Here is a 16,614-nt window from a genome sequence, read left to right on the forward strand (position 1 = left end):
AGTATCTTATTTATCCAACCAGGTTAGGCCCACAGGTGCTACAGTTAGTATATGTGTCAGTGTTTAATGACACATTTTTTATTAACTTGTGTCTTACTTCCAGACTTTTAAAATTGACATTAAATGATGGAGTTTCAGATTAAATACTGATCTTTAATTTTGTTTATGGTCGTACGTACTCTACGAGTGAGGGCAGGATGGATGTAAGGAATTTAAAAGGAAATACCTCTGTGCTGCATGGCTCGTCTTTTGTGCCCCTCTAGATGTTTGCGGACTTTGCTGAGAATTGTGGGCTTGAAGACCCTTGGGCTGCAGAACGGGCAGTGGATTAAACTGCAGCAGGCGCCACATTTCTCCAGAGGAGGAATCCCATTTCTTGGCTGAATGGTGACGTGTGGACCTGACTGGAGGGGAGAGGATTACGGTACAGTGAAGTGGAGTGACGGCAAGATCCAAAAGTGGCATTTGGCATTCCACTTGGGGAGCAGTGACATGTGGCGTAAATTCGGCGGCATATGCTTCTTGTGCCGTGGCTGATGGCGTGCCACAAGGGGACCAACACCATGTATCACTAGTGTCACACCAGGTGAAGTCTTGCACACAGTTTAAATTGCACAAATACATTTGCACATTTTCCGCACTGTTTCAGCCAAATATTTCACCAAAAGGCTATATTGCAAGAGCAAGGGAATGCACAAAATTGCACAAATATGTTGTCAACATTTAGGAATTGCCTGCAGTTTTTGGTAGCTGAAATCATGAAATTACAATTTGGGTGCCAAGGACGTCTTTTCTTGCTGCCGGGGTAACGTGTATCGAGGGGAGGAGTCCTAACTGTTTGAAAACAGTTTTATGAACTCAATAAAATCTCACTGAAAGAAATGTAAACATCTCAATATTATTCCAGAAGTGAAAATATTGAATAGCTACATTACATCTAAACACTTGTTTCTGACGTGTTATAAAACAGACATCTTCACGGCGTACAGTTGGAATGGTATGTGATACTAATGATACTGATAATAATGAGCTCACCTGGTCATTCAGTGTTTCCATAGTGGAGCAGAAAAGAAATAATGAAGGTTTGAGGATAGTGTGTTGTGTTTTTTTTTAAACTCCACTGTAAAGTGAACGAATCAATTTAACTCGATGTATAATACATTTACATTTATTAAGTATCAGGTTTACGTTAGATTACTTTAACAAAATGCGTTTAAATTCCCAAACAGGGTTCATAAAACACACCCTCGATACTACAGAGTAGATTCTTCTTCTTCTTCGGCTGGTAAAGAACGTGTCAGCGCATTACCGCCACCTACTGGTCAGGCGTGTCGATCGGGAACCATCGACTGTAATTAATTAATTATAACTAAACATCGCAAAATAAAACAATAAAAGGGATTAAAAATCTCGAAAATGTTACTCCCTTTGTTTTTTATGATATTGATTAAAACGGTGGATGAATTCCAACCAGCAGGTGGCGGAAGTGCGCCGGAACGCTGATTATGCTTCCTGTATCGAGAAGAAGCGCGTCACAGTCGGAGTACCGCACAGCCGAGCTGAGGCGAGCTGCGGAGCGGAGCTCAGGACGGAGACATGAGCTCATGAAGAGCTGTCAGTGTTATTTGTTTAGACCTCCCTCCATCATGTCTGTCTCACCGTGGGTCTGTCTGCTGCCCCTGATCTTCTACACCTGCTTAGGTGAGTGTTTTAGCTGTTATTGTTACGAACGCTACGAAGCCGCAGGTGTTTCGGTGTAAAGAGTGACCGTGTTAACTGGTTACTTCCAGCTGGTTACGCCAAGAGACGAGGCACATCAACGTGAATGTTTATGTTATTTTATCAAATACATATATGATGACTATATGTTGACACTATAACGATAAGCCAAATAAAAGAGACATTATTGAGGATTAATGTGTTATTACAACAGCCACACAGCTGGAAGACACCAGTTAACGCGGTCACTCTTTGAATCGTAACACCTGAACGTTAGCATGCTAACGTTGTGATGTGATATCTTCTGTGGCATTTATAAACTGTCTTTTCTCAATGTTAAGCTAATATAACGCGTTTAACATTGAGTCTGTCTTCAGGTGTTCTGTAGATTTATGTATCCTCGTTAAGTTGGTGTTATAGAGTGTTTATAACAGTTAGCTAACCGCACGGAGGCTGATGTTCAAACAGATGCAGTTGTTACGCACTCATTAACATCAGCTTGTCGGACAATCGAGGTGCTTTTAGGGCTATAGGAGAGGAATGAAACACTTATGACATAACGTGAGTTCTACTTCAAACATAAAGGGTTAGCTAAAGACGGGCTCGACATAATGAAATGTGGAAACAGAAAGTAAATCTGTTGTTTGAAAAGAGAAAATGAGGTTTGAAAAGAGAAAATGAGGTTTGAAAAGAGAAAATAAGGTTTGAAAAGAGAAAATAAGGTTTACATGTTCAGAGACAGGAACAGGTTTATTAGGCTACTCTTTTTTGTACACTTACTTTTAACAAGCTTTGTTATTATGGTGTGTAAATATCATGTGAGCAGCAGCACTTCTATACTGTCAACAAACCTACAACAAAAGATCACACAAGTGATATTAAAGAAAATATAAACAACATTTATTTTACACGATAGCCTAACTGAAGAGCAATACAGATCGTGCAGGAATGTAAAAAACAACATTTTCTGGCTCCAAAACTCCACCCCTTTGGAAAACAACTAACAGTATCATTACCTGTTTGATACCAAAGCTGCAAATACAACTTAGGGCGTTAATAGCCTAGCGCAAAGTGTGCGAAAGCGGGTGGCCTGGGTAATCCAACCTGTGGCTTCTTACCCTCATGTCATTGTCCACTCTCTGTCTCCGCGGTTTCTAACTCTACCCACTGTCCTATCTCTAAAATAAAACCCCAAATAAATCTTTAAATAATGGATAGATAAAATTAGAAGTCCTAGACACCAAATATTGGGTAATGTATTGTTGTTTTGCAGGTGTGTGTGAAAAAAAATAACACCATACTTACATTCTATTGAAGATTTTGAAGTCAGCGTCTCTTTACTCACACTACACAGAGGCGTTGGGAGAGGAGCTCCCAGAGCAAAGAAAAGTCTCAGTATTTAAGCACAATACAGAAAACATACGTCACGCTACTTAGCAACAGAGAAGTTATCTCTTCTCCGAGAGGCCCAGTCGTACCAGCTTCCCAACAATCCCTTAAGGACACCTGCTTACTCCCACTGATCTTATTAAGACCTCTAAAAGAACAAAACACTAAATCATTTTATGAGCATAGCACTCAATTAAACACTTCCATCAGCAGGCAAACCCCTGCACGCTGTTTTAACTCTACAAATATGTTAGCAACATTAAGACAAGATGGATGAGCGAAGAAGAGTGAGCCCTCGCTCCTCATCAGCTCCTCCTATCAAGTCGACTGAGGATAAAGGCATGGACATGTTTTTACAGGTCCTGATGAGACATAAGTCCTCTAAATCTTGATGTGGTCTTCAGGTGAAAGTAGGCGGACGTGAGTCCATCACTAATGAGCATTCTTATAATTTATTAATTTATTATTTACACAATTAATAAATCTTACTTTAGAAAATTCAAAATAAAGACAGTTTCATCTGATGCAATATGAAAGATTAGATAAGACATGATAAGTTAAACCCTCACTCCTCTCCACTCTCATTACAAATGTTGCCAACATATCTGTACAATTTAGACAGTGTGCAAGAGTTTTTCTGCAGATTTTGATAATGGTATCAATATTTGTTGATTTGTATAAATCTATATCAGTGTAAACTTCTGGTATCGTGATTCAAGACTTCCCTAGGTGGTACATTTGTCAGACTGGATGTGTGTAGGAACAGACCTACGATGTGTGTGCAGAAAAGAGGAAACGGAGCGTGTGAAGTGGTTCATCATACGCACTGAAACATTAGAAACATCCAGAGATCCCATATGAGAGAACCTTCTGTAACCCAGTGTTATCCTGAGTCAGTCTGTTAATAGTAGATTATTTTTGTTCCTCAAGTCTACTCATCAGATTGTTACTGTCATCACGGCTTCACACTCTCTGTTACAATGTATTCATAGAGAGTACGATTTTTCAATTATTTTTGTTACCACGTGTTTTAAAACGATACCATCTGTTATTTTCATGGTTGATGGAATAAAAAAGGACCTGACCCTTAAAAAGAACTGAACAGATCTTCAGTCAAAAAGGAAGGAAATTCTTGTGCTCCAGCCCCTCCACAAACGGAGGTCGGTGCTCTCAGAGAAGAGCTTACAACGTACAAAATATCTTCAGTCACATTTTTAATCAAAAGCTGCTGCAGGAGAAAGATGGAGAGCAGTGATGGTCCGCTCAGATTCACGTGTCCGCACACACTGAAATGTGTTTCATCAGACAGGTGCAAAGGAGAAGAACGAGCCCATCAAAATGTGACGCAATCTCCTGCACCTCATCTGGATTGCACCGATACCTACATGGGCAATGTTTTGGTCGGGAAACATTGTGCTAATGTATTTCTACATTTTGGACATTGTGAAGGAGTTTGCTTGCATCTTTTTGTCTTGGGCTCCTCCTATTTTTGTTGCTATGGTAACAAACAGGTATCTGCATTAGGGATGGGCATTTACAGGATTCTCAATACTTGAGTACCCTCATTGTGTTATGTCTGAGTACTCGCTAGTAGAGAAGCACCGATTGGGAAAATCAGGGCCGATGCCGTTACCAATGTTTGAAAAGGCAATTTAGCCGATTGTCGATTACAATAACAATGTTTGTTTCATGACTTCTTTTGGTGTAAGACTCCCACAATGCCACACATTTATCTCATGTTTGACGTTGAAAACAAGTCAGAGATTGTTTAACAGGTGACTTCATCTGTACAAGAAAAAACCTCTTCTCTGAATCAGAAGTTAGGTGCACTAGATGTCAGCATTAAATTGATTTGGTACAACCAATAAACATCGGCTACTGACATCGGTTCACGCCCACACTGCCAATTTGTCCATGTCTGTCAACAGGGCCAATATCGCCCAATCCCGACGTTGAACCGATGCATCCCTAAATGTAATTGACACTTTGCAGTTCTGCTAGATTCTGCTGCTCTTTCCTCATTCATCTTTTCCACTCTCGTAGCTGTTGTTCTCTGTGATGGTGTTGCTTACTCCGGCTCCACAAACACCATCAGCATGCTGAAGCCTTGGAAGCACATGTCCAGTCTTCATTTTGTTTCATTAGCAGGTTAATCTTCTCCGCCCTGGTATCATCACAACAACATGTGCTTACACGGGATGTCAGGCTGCCTGTTGTCTGTCCCTGTTGGTTTCTCCTTGTGCCTTAAGCTCATGTGGTTAAGCATCAAAGACATGCAGGTTTAAAGTCGCATATCTGGCACTGCACGTGGTTTTCGTCTTTTGTTTAGCTTTGTGCACTCGCCTTTTGAAGTAATGTGTCGTGTCCTTTGAGAGTTATTGACGCTGCTGTTGTATGTGACTTCCGGTATTCCTGGAGCCAGCCTCAAGCAGACATTTTGCACTTCTGCATTGGCTTCGTTTTTCAAGACCGGAGGTTGACGCTTGGTTTGATTCCGAGATAGCTCCCCTGTCTCCTGTTCTTTCAGTCACAGTAACTATAAAAAGTCTGATGAAGAAACAGAGTGGTTTCAGTTCCTTTATTCAGGATCTTGTGATTCAGGCGGGGCTCTGTTCCCCTTTTTTTTTATTTTTTTTTTTACTTTTCATCTGAGTGGAGGAGAAGTGATTGAACTTTTCTTTTCTGTTTTGACACTCCAGCACTGCTGCAGTCTTTTGAATTAGACACACAAGAATAAGAATATACTGCATTAAAGGAAGAACGTGCAACATTTTACACATAAATACTGCAGAAGTCCTTCAGTATATCCTCTGTGAGTCATGACTGTCTACAATGAGCGAGACAATGAGATCATGTCTACATCTGGACAGGACGGCCGGCCGGCTGACAGGCATTGCACAGAGGCAAAGCACAACATTGACGGCAGTTCTTGAGAGCTCTAATAAGTATAGAAACCATCTTAAAAGTCGTCATCATCAAACAAAACCATCGTCATTACCAACATCATCATCATCAAACATATCGAGACCATCGTGATCATCATTATGGTCGTAGGTATTCATGAAAGAGCTGGGTCTTTAGCTTTTTCTTAAAAGTGCAGAGGGACTCTGCAGATCGAATGGAGTTTGGCAGCCCGTTCCACCACCGGGGGGCGACAGAGGAGAAGAGTCTAGTCAGCATCTTAGGACCCTGTTGTGAAGGTTGGATCAGACGCCTTTGAGAGCGTAGTGGGCGGGAGGGAGTGTAGACCTGGATGAGAGAGTTAAAGTAAGGAGGAGACGTTTTTGACGTTGTTTTGGAAGCGAGCAGTCATTCTGTGTAAATTTACATGCAGTGTGACGCTACGAGCTAACTAAAGAGCGCTAACATTAGCATGCTGACACAACAATGGAGCTCGACACAAGGACAATTTGACCGGCGCTTGCTCTTAGCGCTTAATAATGGTGGTGATAACGCCTTCGTGCGTACGCGAGTGGAGAGGGGTTGGAGGTGTGTAGCTATAGAGGTGTGGCCAAACAGCAGTTTGTTTGGTTTCATGCTGGTGCTCAAGGACAACATCTACTGGATCAAAAATTTGCACATACTTCCTTTAAATGAAAAAACAATTAAAAGACATTTCATGCTTGCTGTATGTACCTGACCTATAAAGTGTGGATAAATTGTGAGAACTTAAGACGATAGTTTGCTGTGGAGTTTTTGTAAAAGTGGAGTTTGTGTTGCATTCAACTTGTGTATTTGGGTCTTTTTTTCACCACTCTGAGACAATGGCACAATAAGAGCAGCTCCTGCAGAGAGTGATGCATTGTGGGTTGTTTTAGGCCTACAGAGAGTGATACATTGTTGGTTATTTTCAGCCTCCAGACAGTGTGGAGCTCTATTTTCCTAGACGTCGGCAGGGATTTTCCTTGCTCAGAATGAGGCTGAGGTGGTACCTTTGTGCTCACACGATGTGTCAGTGTATCGATCATAACGGCTCAACCAAACACTTCCCACAAGCACACATTTTATAGGAATTGTGATCAGAGCCCGAGTAGGTTTCTGTTCGATGAGCAAGTTAAGAAAAATGTTTCACCAGGTGAATCATTAATCTGTGCCCCACCTGTTTTACCTGAGCTCAAGTGCTCCTGTGGAATGTGTTTCCCTGTTATATCTGACAGCAGGCTGAGTCCTGTCATATTCCTCTCTTGTCAGCACCAGAATCATTAGTCAGCTAAACAAATGATTAATGTTTTGACATGTTGGTCCTCAATGACAGTCATATGTTTATACTCAAACTGCAAAACAGCCGCCCGAAAGTAGTCATAAGCCGCTTTCACACATGCACTCTGGATAATATCTAGATAATTGCAGGAGGACCGCTCCAGAGATTCTCCGTTCACATATGCTCCTCACAGCGGGGGACTATCCCTGTCAGAGGGGAAGGGGATCAGGTGATCTCCTGAGGTAAGACGTGACGTAAATAAACAACGCAGAAGTAGCGGCCGAAGCATAGAGTCCGCTACACAATGTTATATTGAGAATATTTGCCTTTACATCAATGCTATGTGTAGTCCAATGGAATGACAACATCCACAAAAGAGAGGAGAACAACATACTGACGAACAGAAAACATAATTCAGCCGTTTAAATACGTTGTTGACGAGTTGAAATCTCTGGAGTATATGCTGCCGCGTTCAGACATCAGCTCACTTGGACTATCTGTGGAAAAAATACTAGGGGTCTGGCTGGAGAAACTCCGGGTAAAGTCCGTGTGAAAAATGTGGCTGTTTTCGTTAACATATAGCCTAAAGCCCCTCCAGGTAGCCAAATATCCGGAGTTTTTCAGGAGATTTCCGTATGTGTGAAAAGGGGTTAGACTGGTTGTAGCTCTAGTTAATGGGCCTGCTCTCCTCGCTCTACTACCTGATTGTAAACAAGCACAATGACCAGATAGCATCTGGAAAGAGCAGCGTGGTTTGTCAGTTTTTTGACTGATTTTGTGTAACCAGCACAGGCACGTGGACTTTAATCTGAAGGGAGGATTGAAGGCTGGTGGTTCTAGCACTGCTAACGTTAGCCATAGTCTGCAAATCAGTTTAAATCCTGCAGACAATTTCAGATACATTGTGCACAATTTTGACTGTTTTCAGAGTTTTTCTTACCTTTTAGTCTAGTCTGAAATAACATTTCCCTTTCACTGAAAAGGAAATGAGACGCCCTGGAACATTCCTAGTCACATGCCAGAGAGAGCGCATAACAAGAAAGGTCAACTGTCATTCAAGCAGCCAAATTGTACGGTGTGGGATGAGGGTTAAAATAACGTTAAACAGGTGTACCTTCTGTCGTTGTAAACTTCATGTAAAGTTATAACAGGGGTCACCTTGGCCCAGATGATTAGCAGAACTGGACCTGGTCCACGGGCTGGTTCATGGTGTTCACTTCATGAAGTCGTGCTCACCTGACGAATTCATGTAAAGACATGAAGTCGTCCCATGAGCACTGAGCACACAGAAGGAAGCAGCTGTATGAACACGAATGAAAATATGTGTAATAAAAAAAAGCTGTAAAGATATGAAGAGTCTTTATACTGTATGTCATGATTTACATGCTCACTGTGAGGAGGTTAATACTGGACGTAATCTTCAATGTAAATCAGGCACATACCTGCACACCTCCTCCATTGCACCTTTTTGTAAATTTCTTTGTTTCAGACACAAATGCTGAGTTTCTGTCTCATCCCCTCCTACAGCTGTACTTATCTCACACAGTTTTTGGACACAAGTATTTTAAGTGTTTTTATAGACGTCAGTCTTCAGTAACCAATGGGATCTGAGCTGAGAGCCATAGACAGGAAGTGAGACTAACATGTTTCATTTTTCCTGTTGATAGTAAGATAAATATGGATGATTTCTAACCTTTATCATCTGACATTTATTTATCTGTTATAACATGACAGTGCTTCCTCAGTTAATAATATATTTTATATTCAGTTTAAATTACACTTCCAGGCGTCGCTGATCATCATATTTGTTTTTTAGTGATGGTTGTAGCATGCAGTGTGAATATGAAAGAGATGAAACTACAGCCCGACCGCTTAATATTGGCCAATATTACTCTGTCTATAGTGACTATCAGTATCGCTACTTTATTGCAAATATGTGCAGATATTACTCTATTAATTCACCAGTTAAAAAGTTTTTCATTTTAGTATCAAGAACAAAGATCATGATGTTTTCTTTCTTAGAAAGCTTGATTACTTGAGCTCATGTGGGTTTATTAATACTCAGCTGATTGATGAGGTTATAACTGTTCACTGTGTTATGTTTTCTTTGTGTCTTCAGCAGTGGGAGCAAAGCCGGCATCTCCTCAGAATGTCAATGTCCTGAGTCTGAACACAAACTACACTCTGACCTGGGACTGGGACCACAACTCTTCAGACGCTCTCCCCGTCTCCTTCACCACAGAATACATACCGTGAGTTTCATGTTTGCACATTCTACTGTTACACATGCTATGCTGTTTGTATTGATGGTCACTTTACATAGCAGTTTCTCACATCAATGTGTGAATGTGTAGGTGTGACCTGCGGTGTAAAAGTGCTTTGAGTCAGAAGACTAGAAATGCGCTATACAAGCTCAATTTCATCAGTGTTAGAAAAACGTGACTAATATGTGACTTTTTTTTCTCCACATGGAGAAACAGGAGGTTCAAACTGAGCTCAAAGAAGGTGGTTGTGTGGAACATGGCGTGTGAGGAGTCACCACGCAGGTCATGTGACCTGACACCGTTGGACCTGCACTACCTGAGCATCTTCATCCTGAGAGTCCGAGCCAACGTGAACGGGAGTCACTCAGACTGGGTGCAGAAGAAGTTCTGCCCCGATACAGATGGTGAGAGAGAGAGAGGGAAGATGGGTGTGTGTGTTTTACACTTTCAGCTTACAGGAAATAAACTGAGGGTTCATGTAACCTCAAAAAGAAGACACACACACACACACACACACACACACACACACTCTGACAGCTGAAACATGAGACAGGATAGAGAACTGTGTGTGTTACTGTCTGACCTTATCAAATCACACAGAAGAGACTCGCAGAGATTCAATCACGATAGTAATCTGTTGATAACAGCAGGCAGTGTCACAGTGAAGTCAGATTGAAGGTTTTGGTTTCATGTTTTACTTTTTATTTAGTAAAACCGAAAACACAAACCATGAGTCGTTCTGGCTTTGCAACCAAAATAATAATTGAATTCTTTACGCTTTATGACTTCCAGGACTGTGAGAATTATCAGAAACAAATGTAACACTATGCTACATTACAGAGAAACACATAACTAATGAGCCTTAAGACACAGCTTTGGTACTTGATTCTGATTGGCCCATTATGCTTAAAGAAGGGACTGCTATCTGTTGATGGATCACCGTTGTTAAGACGAACAAACCGTTACATAGAAAAGGAGATGGTTGCTGTGTTTTCCGCTCTAACTGTGGATTCCAACAGAGAAGGTGTTAATTGGAAGAAATACAATACACTTTTTAAAATCAATAAAATAATTGACAAATCATTATTTTGTCTCAAATGTTTGATTGTCTAAGAAGCCATGTAAGTAAAGGAATAACGTAAAGTGAGCAAGATGTTAAAGTGGTGAGCAGGACCCCTCTGATCACCCTGTCATTTATTATTTATCTAATTGTTTTTTTTATTTGTTTTATTATTAGAAATCTTTCTGATTCATTACAGAGAAAGACAAAAACCTGTATTAATGAGCCTCAGGGCTCAATCACACTAGCAAAGTTGTCCTGTACCGTGCTTATGGTTGTCGATTGTCCCCCCTCCCCATTCCCCCGCTGGCCTGCGCTCACACTGCTCCAGGACTAACCGGGCCTGAGCACAGTTACGTCCTGTACACAAAAGTCGTAATACAACAAATGCATGTCTTTACGTAATTATGAAGTGTGATTAGTTTACAAGACAGGCAGACACGAGAAGAAAAACAAAAAAGAGAACAGAGAACATGACAGCTACTTTACTGACTTTGAGCTCATTTTTTGTCAGATACAGCCAGAACATGGATTTCTCCATAATGAAAGGTGTCAATGTTGTGTTGCCCGTGCTTGTGCTCGTGTATGAACTGTACCGTGCTGAAGCTCACCCCTTAGAAGCGTGCCAGGGCCGAGGAAGTGATCGGAGCACTCACACTTATCAAACGAACTGGACTTTAGGGGTGAAGCGTGCTTTGGCACGGTATGGATTGCCTAATGGGAGATAATTGATATTAAACAACCTGTCTCATCTCTCTGCCTCTCTCCTGTTAGCTGCTGTGGGTCCTCCGTCCAAAGTTGATCTAGGTCCTGCAGGAGGAGACCTGGATGTCTTCATATCTGACCCTCTAACCAGCGCCAACATCTCCATGAAGGAAGACCTGCGAGAGCTGTACTACCACATCCGGTACTGGGAGAAATCTGAGGACACACAGGTAGGAACACACTCTGAAGACACACAGGTAGGAACACACTCTGAAGACATACAGGTAGGAACACACTCTGAGGACACACAGGTAGGAACACACTCTGAAGACACACAGGTAGGAACACACTCTGAGGACACACAGGTAGGAACACACTCTGAGGACACACAGGTAGGGAAATCACACAGCTTATAAACACTTGGCCCTGTTTATTGTGTTGCCTTTAACTTTCATTCAGACTAAATATTTGAATGTCCTCAGACATTTGCTTACAGGCTAAGCTCATCTTTTTATAGCAGCTTTCTATGACAAACATTCACCTGTTTCGGTTCCTATTAGAAGCCTTTGGTGAGGTCATACAGATCCTTTTTGAAGCACCTGTTACAGCAGGAAAAAATACCTAACACTTTCTGCTGTTCACACTTCTCCTTTTCTCTGCAGTCCCCAAAGGCAGCTGCTGAAACCCATAACTGAATAAATACATACAAATTAAAGAGAGCATATTAACTATAATAACAGTTTTAATTTTTTTCCCAATGCCTTATTGCTACTTGTTCTTCCTAAATCTGAAAAAGGGGTGATCTGAGGGTAGCTGATAGCTAGCTTAAGCTTCATCGGCTGCAACAAAATGGTGTGAGAGCATGAACGTTAAGCCCAGGTTTTCACCCAGTAGTTAAATCTGGCGACGTGTTTATTTAGATTGCTCACATCACGATAACCACAAAATTGCAATTAATAGCGTTGCCCCACTGTGTTTTCTCCTCAGACCTGTTTAAAGACACACCTGCTTCATGCTGTATAAGAATGCAGCTGACAGGAAACTATGGCTCCAGATAAAGAAATGTTTTTTGTGTCTCGTGAGCTTCAGTCGCCTTGAGGCTCTCACAGGAAACCCTGTGTGGGGGCACATATGCACATCCTAAACCCGCATACCACAGAGACACAGACAGGTGCTTTGCACGCGGGTCTACACTCCCTCCCGCCCACTACACTCTGCCAATGAAAGGCGTCCGATCCAACCTTCACAACAGGGCCCCAAGTCTCTCTCCTCCTCTGTCGCCCCCTGGTGGTGGAACGAGCTGCCAAACTCCATTCGATCTGCACAGTGCAGCTTTAAGAAAAAAACTGAATACCCAGCTCTTTCATGAACACCTTCACACTCATTGATATTAGTGATGATGATGACGATGGTTTTGTTTGACAATGAGGATATTTAGGATGGTTTTGATGCTGTCGATGTTGTGCTCTGTGTCAGGTCACTTCCTGTCAACACCTGTGTGTCCGATCGAACTTAAAGCTGTTTGTTTGCACTTCCTGAAGTTGTTTCCTCCTCTCTAGATCCTTGCTTGTCTTGTACTTACTCTCTGATGTTCATCACTTTGGATAAAAACATCTGATGAATGAATTGTAGAATTGTAGAACTGATTTAGAGTGTGACAGACTGAGAGGTTTTAAATGTATATTGGCAGCATGAGAGAAAAGTGGACTTTCATCGAACAACAGATGGCACATATAATGTTTATATATATATATATAATTATTTACATGCCATGTAAGACTTTAATTAGTATGCAAAGAGAAAACATTGATTTCCACTTTAATTCATTATGCATAGAGTGCAAGAAATAATAATTGACAAATTCACTTTAAATACCTGAAATATCATAACTGATGCACACACATTCAACATGATTTCACCATAATATAAGACATGAAATATACGTCCATTTGACTGTTTGTTGCCTCAATCCAGTAAATACCCTTGTTGAACTGTATGTACCTGGTTGTATTCATCAGGGGTTTCTTTAGGGGAAAATGATCTCAGTGAGAATGGAGAGGTCTCAAAAGATTGTCTACCGAACTTGATCCATTTGTCTTAAATCAAAGTGTGTCTGTCTGTCTTCTCTTTCAGGTGTTGAGGACTCGCTCTTTAAACACAAGCGTGAATATGGTGACCCTGCCCAACCTAAAGTCCTGGACCTGGTACTGTGTGAGCATCCAGACCCGCTACGACTTCTACAACAAGTACAGCAGCTTCACCAACCCGCTCTGCATGCAGACTCAAGGTGAACCATTCACACTTAACCGAGGGGCGGGATGGGACAGTGCAGAAACACACTCACACAGGGCGGGTTGTTTAATTCTGTTATTCAGAGTACTTTCAAGTATATAACATACCTTAGAGGGACCTTTTACTTGTGAGAGGTCTTCAGTTTTAGATTGCACTTTGACTCTGACATTTCTGACTACTTTTTCAATCCACGCCATCAAGTTAGTGCGGTTATTATTTTGATTTCTAAGCTTGTGACTATAGAAATGAAATCTGAAATGCACCATTGCTGTGACATGGTTCAGGACAGCTCTGTCTGTGTCTCTTTGTGAACAGGGACCCTCCCCTGGTGGCAGATCGTCCTGTACTTTCTGGCCTCTCTTCTGGTCTTCTTTGTCCTCATGCTGTTGATTCTCTGCGGTTCCTTCTGGTGCTACAGGACCGTGAAGTCCACACTGTACCCGCCCATCCACCTGCCCAAACACTTCCAAGAGGTACGAACCAGAGACTGATCGATGTCAGATCAGCTGCATGTTTGATCACTGATTACACTCAGAGGAGACACTTGGTGTGAACTTTTTTGAGAAACTTGGGCACAGTTTATTGAGCTTCTCACCCTCTGATCTCCTCATCCAACCCGCTTTAGTATCTCCATGACTCCCCCGGCTCTGATGTCCCCCGCCTCCTCACCCCGGACTCTGAGTCAGAGCTCCTGTGTGAGGTGACTGTCTGCCCAGAGCCCCTGGTCCTGGAGGTCCACCAACCACCCCCTGAGGCCCTGGAGGAGCCCCACCCAGACCTGGAGCCCGACATCAGGTCTGCTTTATCTCTTTTTTAAGTGCCTTAATGTAGGAAGGACTACTTCCTGTGATGATGAAAAAACAGTTCACCAACTTGAGGGTGGGAGCAAAATGTCTGCTGGAGATGTAATTTGTTAAATCCATCTGAAATTAAAAGAGCTAGAGCAGGAAGGGAAGGATTCTGTCTTTGACAACATCAAGTTGAATGTGTTCTTTGATCACATCATTATGAAAGCGCTAATGACACATACCAGTGTGTGTTGTTGTACAGGGTGTTCTAATAAAAATGATCTCATGTCATGTGGTGTTTTGCAGACACAGTCGACAGGACAGCGGCGGGAGCAACGACTCAGGAATTTACTCCACAGGAGGCAGCTCCGGTCTGAGGCCGTGCCCCTCACTGTCCCATGAGGGGGGCCGAACCTCCTGTCAGGACATTTATGACCCCCAGCAGGTAAAAATGAGGGACATGACCCCGGGGATCAGGAGTCAGCTGATCATAGACGAGGGCGTTCTCGACATGAGTGTGTGACGAGGATTGTGAGGAGGAGGAAGATGAAGCGGGGGTGAGAAAGATGAAGATGTGAATATGTTAAATGTGATGAGTTGTGCAGCGTGCCTTCGTCTTAGTCTTCATTGTGATCAGAGGATCTAAAAACTTATAATGAAGAGAGAGACGCCCACCGAGCACGCTCCACTGCCGTGTGGACATGTGCTTCAGGTGATCAAGCAGGAAGTGATGTAACATGTAGTGCAGCCTGTGAGTGATTGGCAGCTGATCTCTGTAGGTGCTGTTTGTCTCACAGTCATATTTACCTTGTTAGCATACGTAGCTTACAGCATGAGGAGACCTCCATCCATCCATCCATCCTACACGCGTGTGTGTATGCGCGTGCGTGTGTGTGTTGTCATGCTCTCATTATGATTCTTATAGAATCTGGGATGTCAGTTTGGTCGTTTTTATTTGTATCAAAGGGGTGTATGTTTTTTTTATTATGTTCTGTTTTTTATATTCCTGAATATTATCATCAAGTTTCTCTGCATCATGTATGACTTCACACTGTACAGTTTCTTCTCTGTGTTCTTATACAGTCTATTAAAACTCTTTCATTTTCATGGAGTTATATTTGTGCCCAACTCCTGAGCAAGCAACGAGACAACATAATGTGTGAGCAGAGACGAGATTCATCAAGATACATCCGGATTTCCATGGGAAGGGGTGATCCTCATGAATCATGAATATTTGTAAAAAAAAAAAAAAAAAAGAGAGATTTTGACACATTTCAAAGAAAAGGGGTAATACGCTGTTGAGCTCTATCTCTCTCTCAACTTTGCCTAAACGCTCGCTCAACATGGCACAGCCTCCCATTTGGAGACAGAGGAAGGTACATTCTGATTGGCTGCCTCTCCTCTGTATTGGGTGCAGTCTAACCTCACTTCTGTTAAGCTGAAACAGCCACACCCTCAAATATACAAAATCTAATTTTACCCTGTAAAATGTTTGTTTCCCTGCTCATAATCTCAGGATTTAGTTACAAATATTAACCCTTACAAAACGTCTTTATTATCAATGTGTGGGCAACATTTAGAGACAACCAGTGATGTGACTTAAACTTTAAATAAACTTTATTTAACCCTGTCACAGAACAGAACAAAGAGCCTTAAAAGAGAGCATACAGGACTTAATGAATAATTCATTATTTATCTTGTAGAAAAAATGACTTCCTGATGTTTGATTGACAGTATTGGACGTCTCAGTCTCCTCCACATGTTGACTATTGTCATAATGAAAATAAAAAAAATATGTGCTGCTCTGGTTTTAATGTAAAACATACAACTGTAATAAATCACCTCGACACTGAGCTTCAGTGTGTGTGTGTGTGTGTTCATGTTCATCTCGTGATTTTTCTGTTTTCTCTGATTATTTGTGCTGACATAAAACCAGAAATTAGTAGGCCTAGGCTGTAAAGTTAAAGCATATGATAGCTTTCTGTTGGAGCCGTGAGGTAGGTTACTGTCACTTTAAGAGAGAGAGAGAGAGAGAGAGAGAGAGCGCTCTTCAGTGCTATCTATGAGAGGGTTAGAAGTGATTCAGCCAGTTGACTTTGAACCCTCCTGTAAGATTGTTTAATACTCAAATACAGAGGTTTATAGTTGAAAAAAGTGGTTTTAGGGTTTAGTTACTCAAAACGGTGGATTAAAGGT

At 41.8% G+C, this 16,614-nt stretch overlaps 1 protein-coding gene across 3 annotated transcripts; it reads left to right on the forward strand.

Annotated features, from left to right (window-relative positions):
* The first annotated feature begins 1,490 nt into the window (after positions 1-1,490).
* On the forward strand, positions 1,491-16,271 carry il10rb (interleukin 10 receptor, beta). 3 transcript variants are annotated; one of them, XM_061053552.1, is made up of 8 exons: positions 1,491-1,701; positions 9,429-9,561; positions 9,784-9,977; positions 11,408-11,568; positions 13,472-13,625; positions 13,946-14,103; positions 14,256-14,425; positions 14,725-16,271. In XM_061053552.1, exons 1-8 carry the CDS (start codon positions 1,506-1,508, stop codon positions 14,939-14,941), a joined length of 1,383 nt encoding a protein of 460 aa, XP_060909535.1. In that variant the 5' UTR covers positions 1,491-1,505; the 3' UTR covers positions 14,942-16,271. The 3 variants fall into 3 exon arrangements, with proteins under 3 accessions (XP_060909535.1, XP_060909537.1, XP_060909536.1); XM_061053554.1 differs by having other exon boundaries at positions 9,790-9,977; XM_061053553.1 differs by having other exon boundaries at positions 9,432-9,561.
* Positions 16,272-16,614: the final 343 nt, after the last annotated feature.

Source organism: Labrus mixtus, chromosome 13, assembly GCF_963584025.1.
Source record: "Labrus mixtus chromosome 13, fLabMix1.1, whole genome shotgun sequence".
Taxonomy (NCBI): domain Eukaryota; kingdom Metazoa; phylum Chordata; class Actinopteri; order Labriformes; family Labridae; genus Labrus; species Labrus mixtus.

Bases quoted from the DNA above. Each gene is read 5' to 3' on its own strand.
- il10rb (XM_061053552.1), top strand. From the start codon at position 1,506: ATGCTTCCTGTATCGAGAAGAAGCGCGTCACAGTCGGAGTACCGCACA. The intron at 9,978-11,407 runs GTGAGAGAGAGA...CTCTCCTGTTAG, and splicing joins GTTCTGCCCCGATACAGATG to CTGCTGTGGGTCCTCCGTCC. The intron at 11,569-13,471 runs GTAGGAACACAC...CTTCTCTTTCAG, and splicing joins AGAAATCTGAGGACACACAG to GTGTTGAGGACTCGCTCTTT.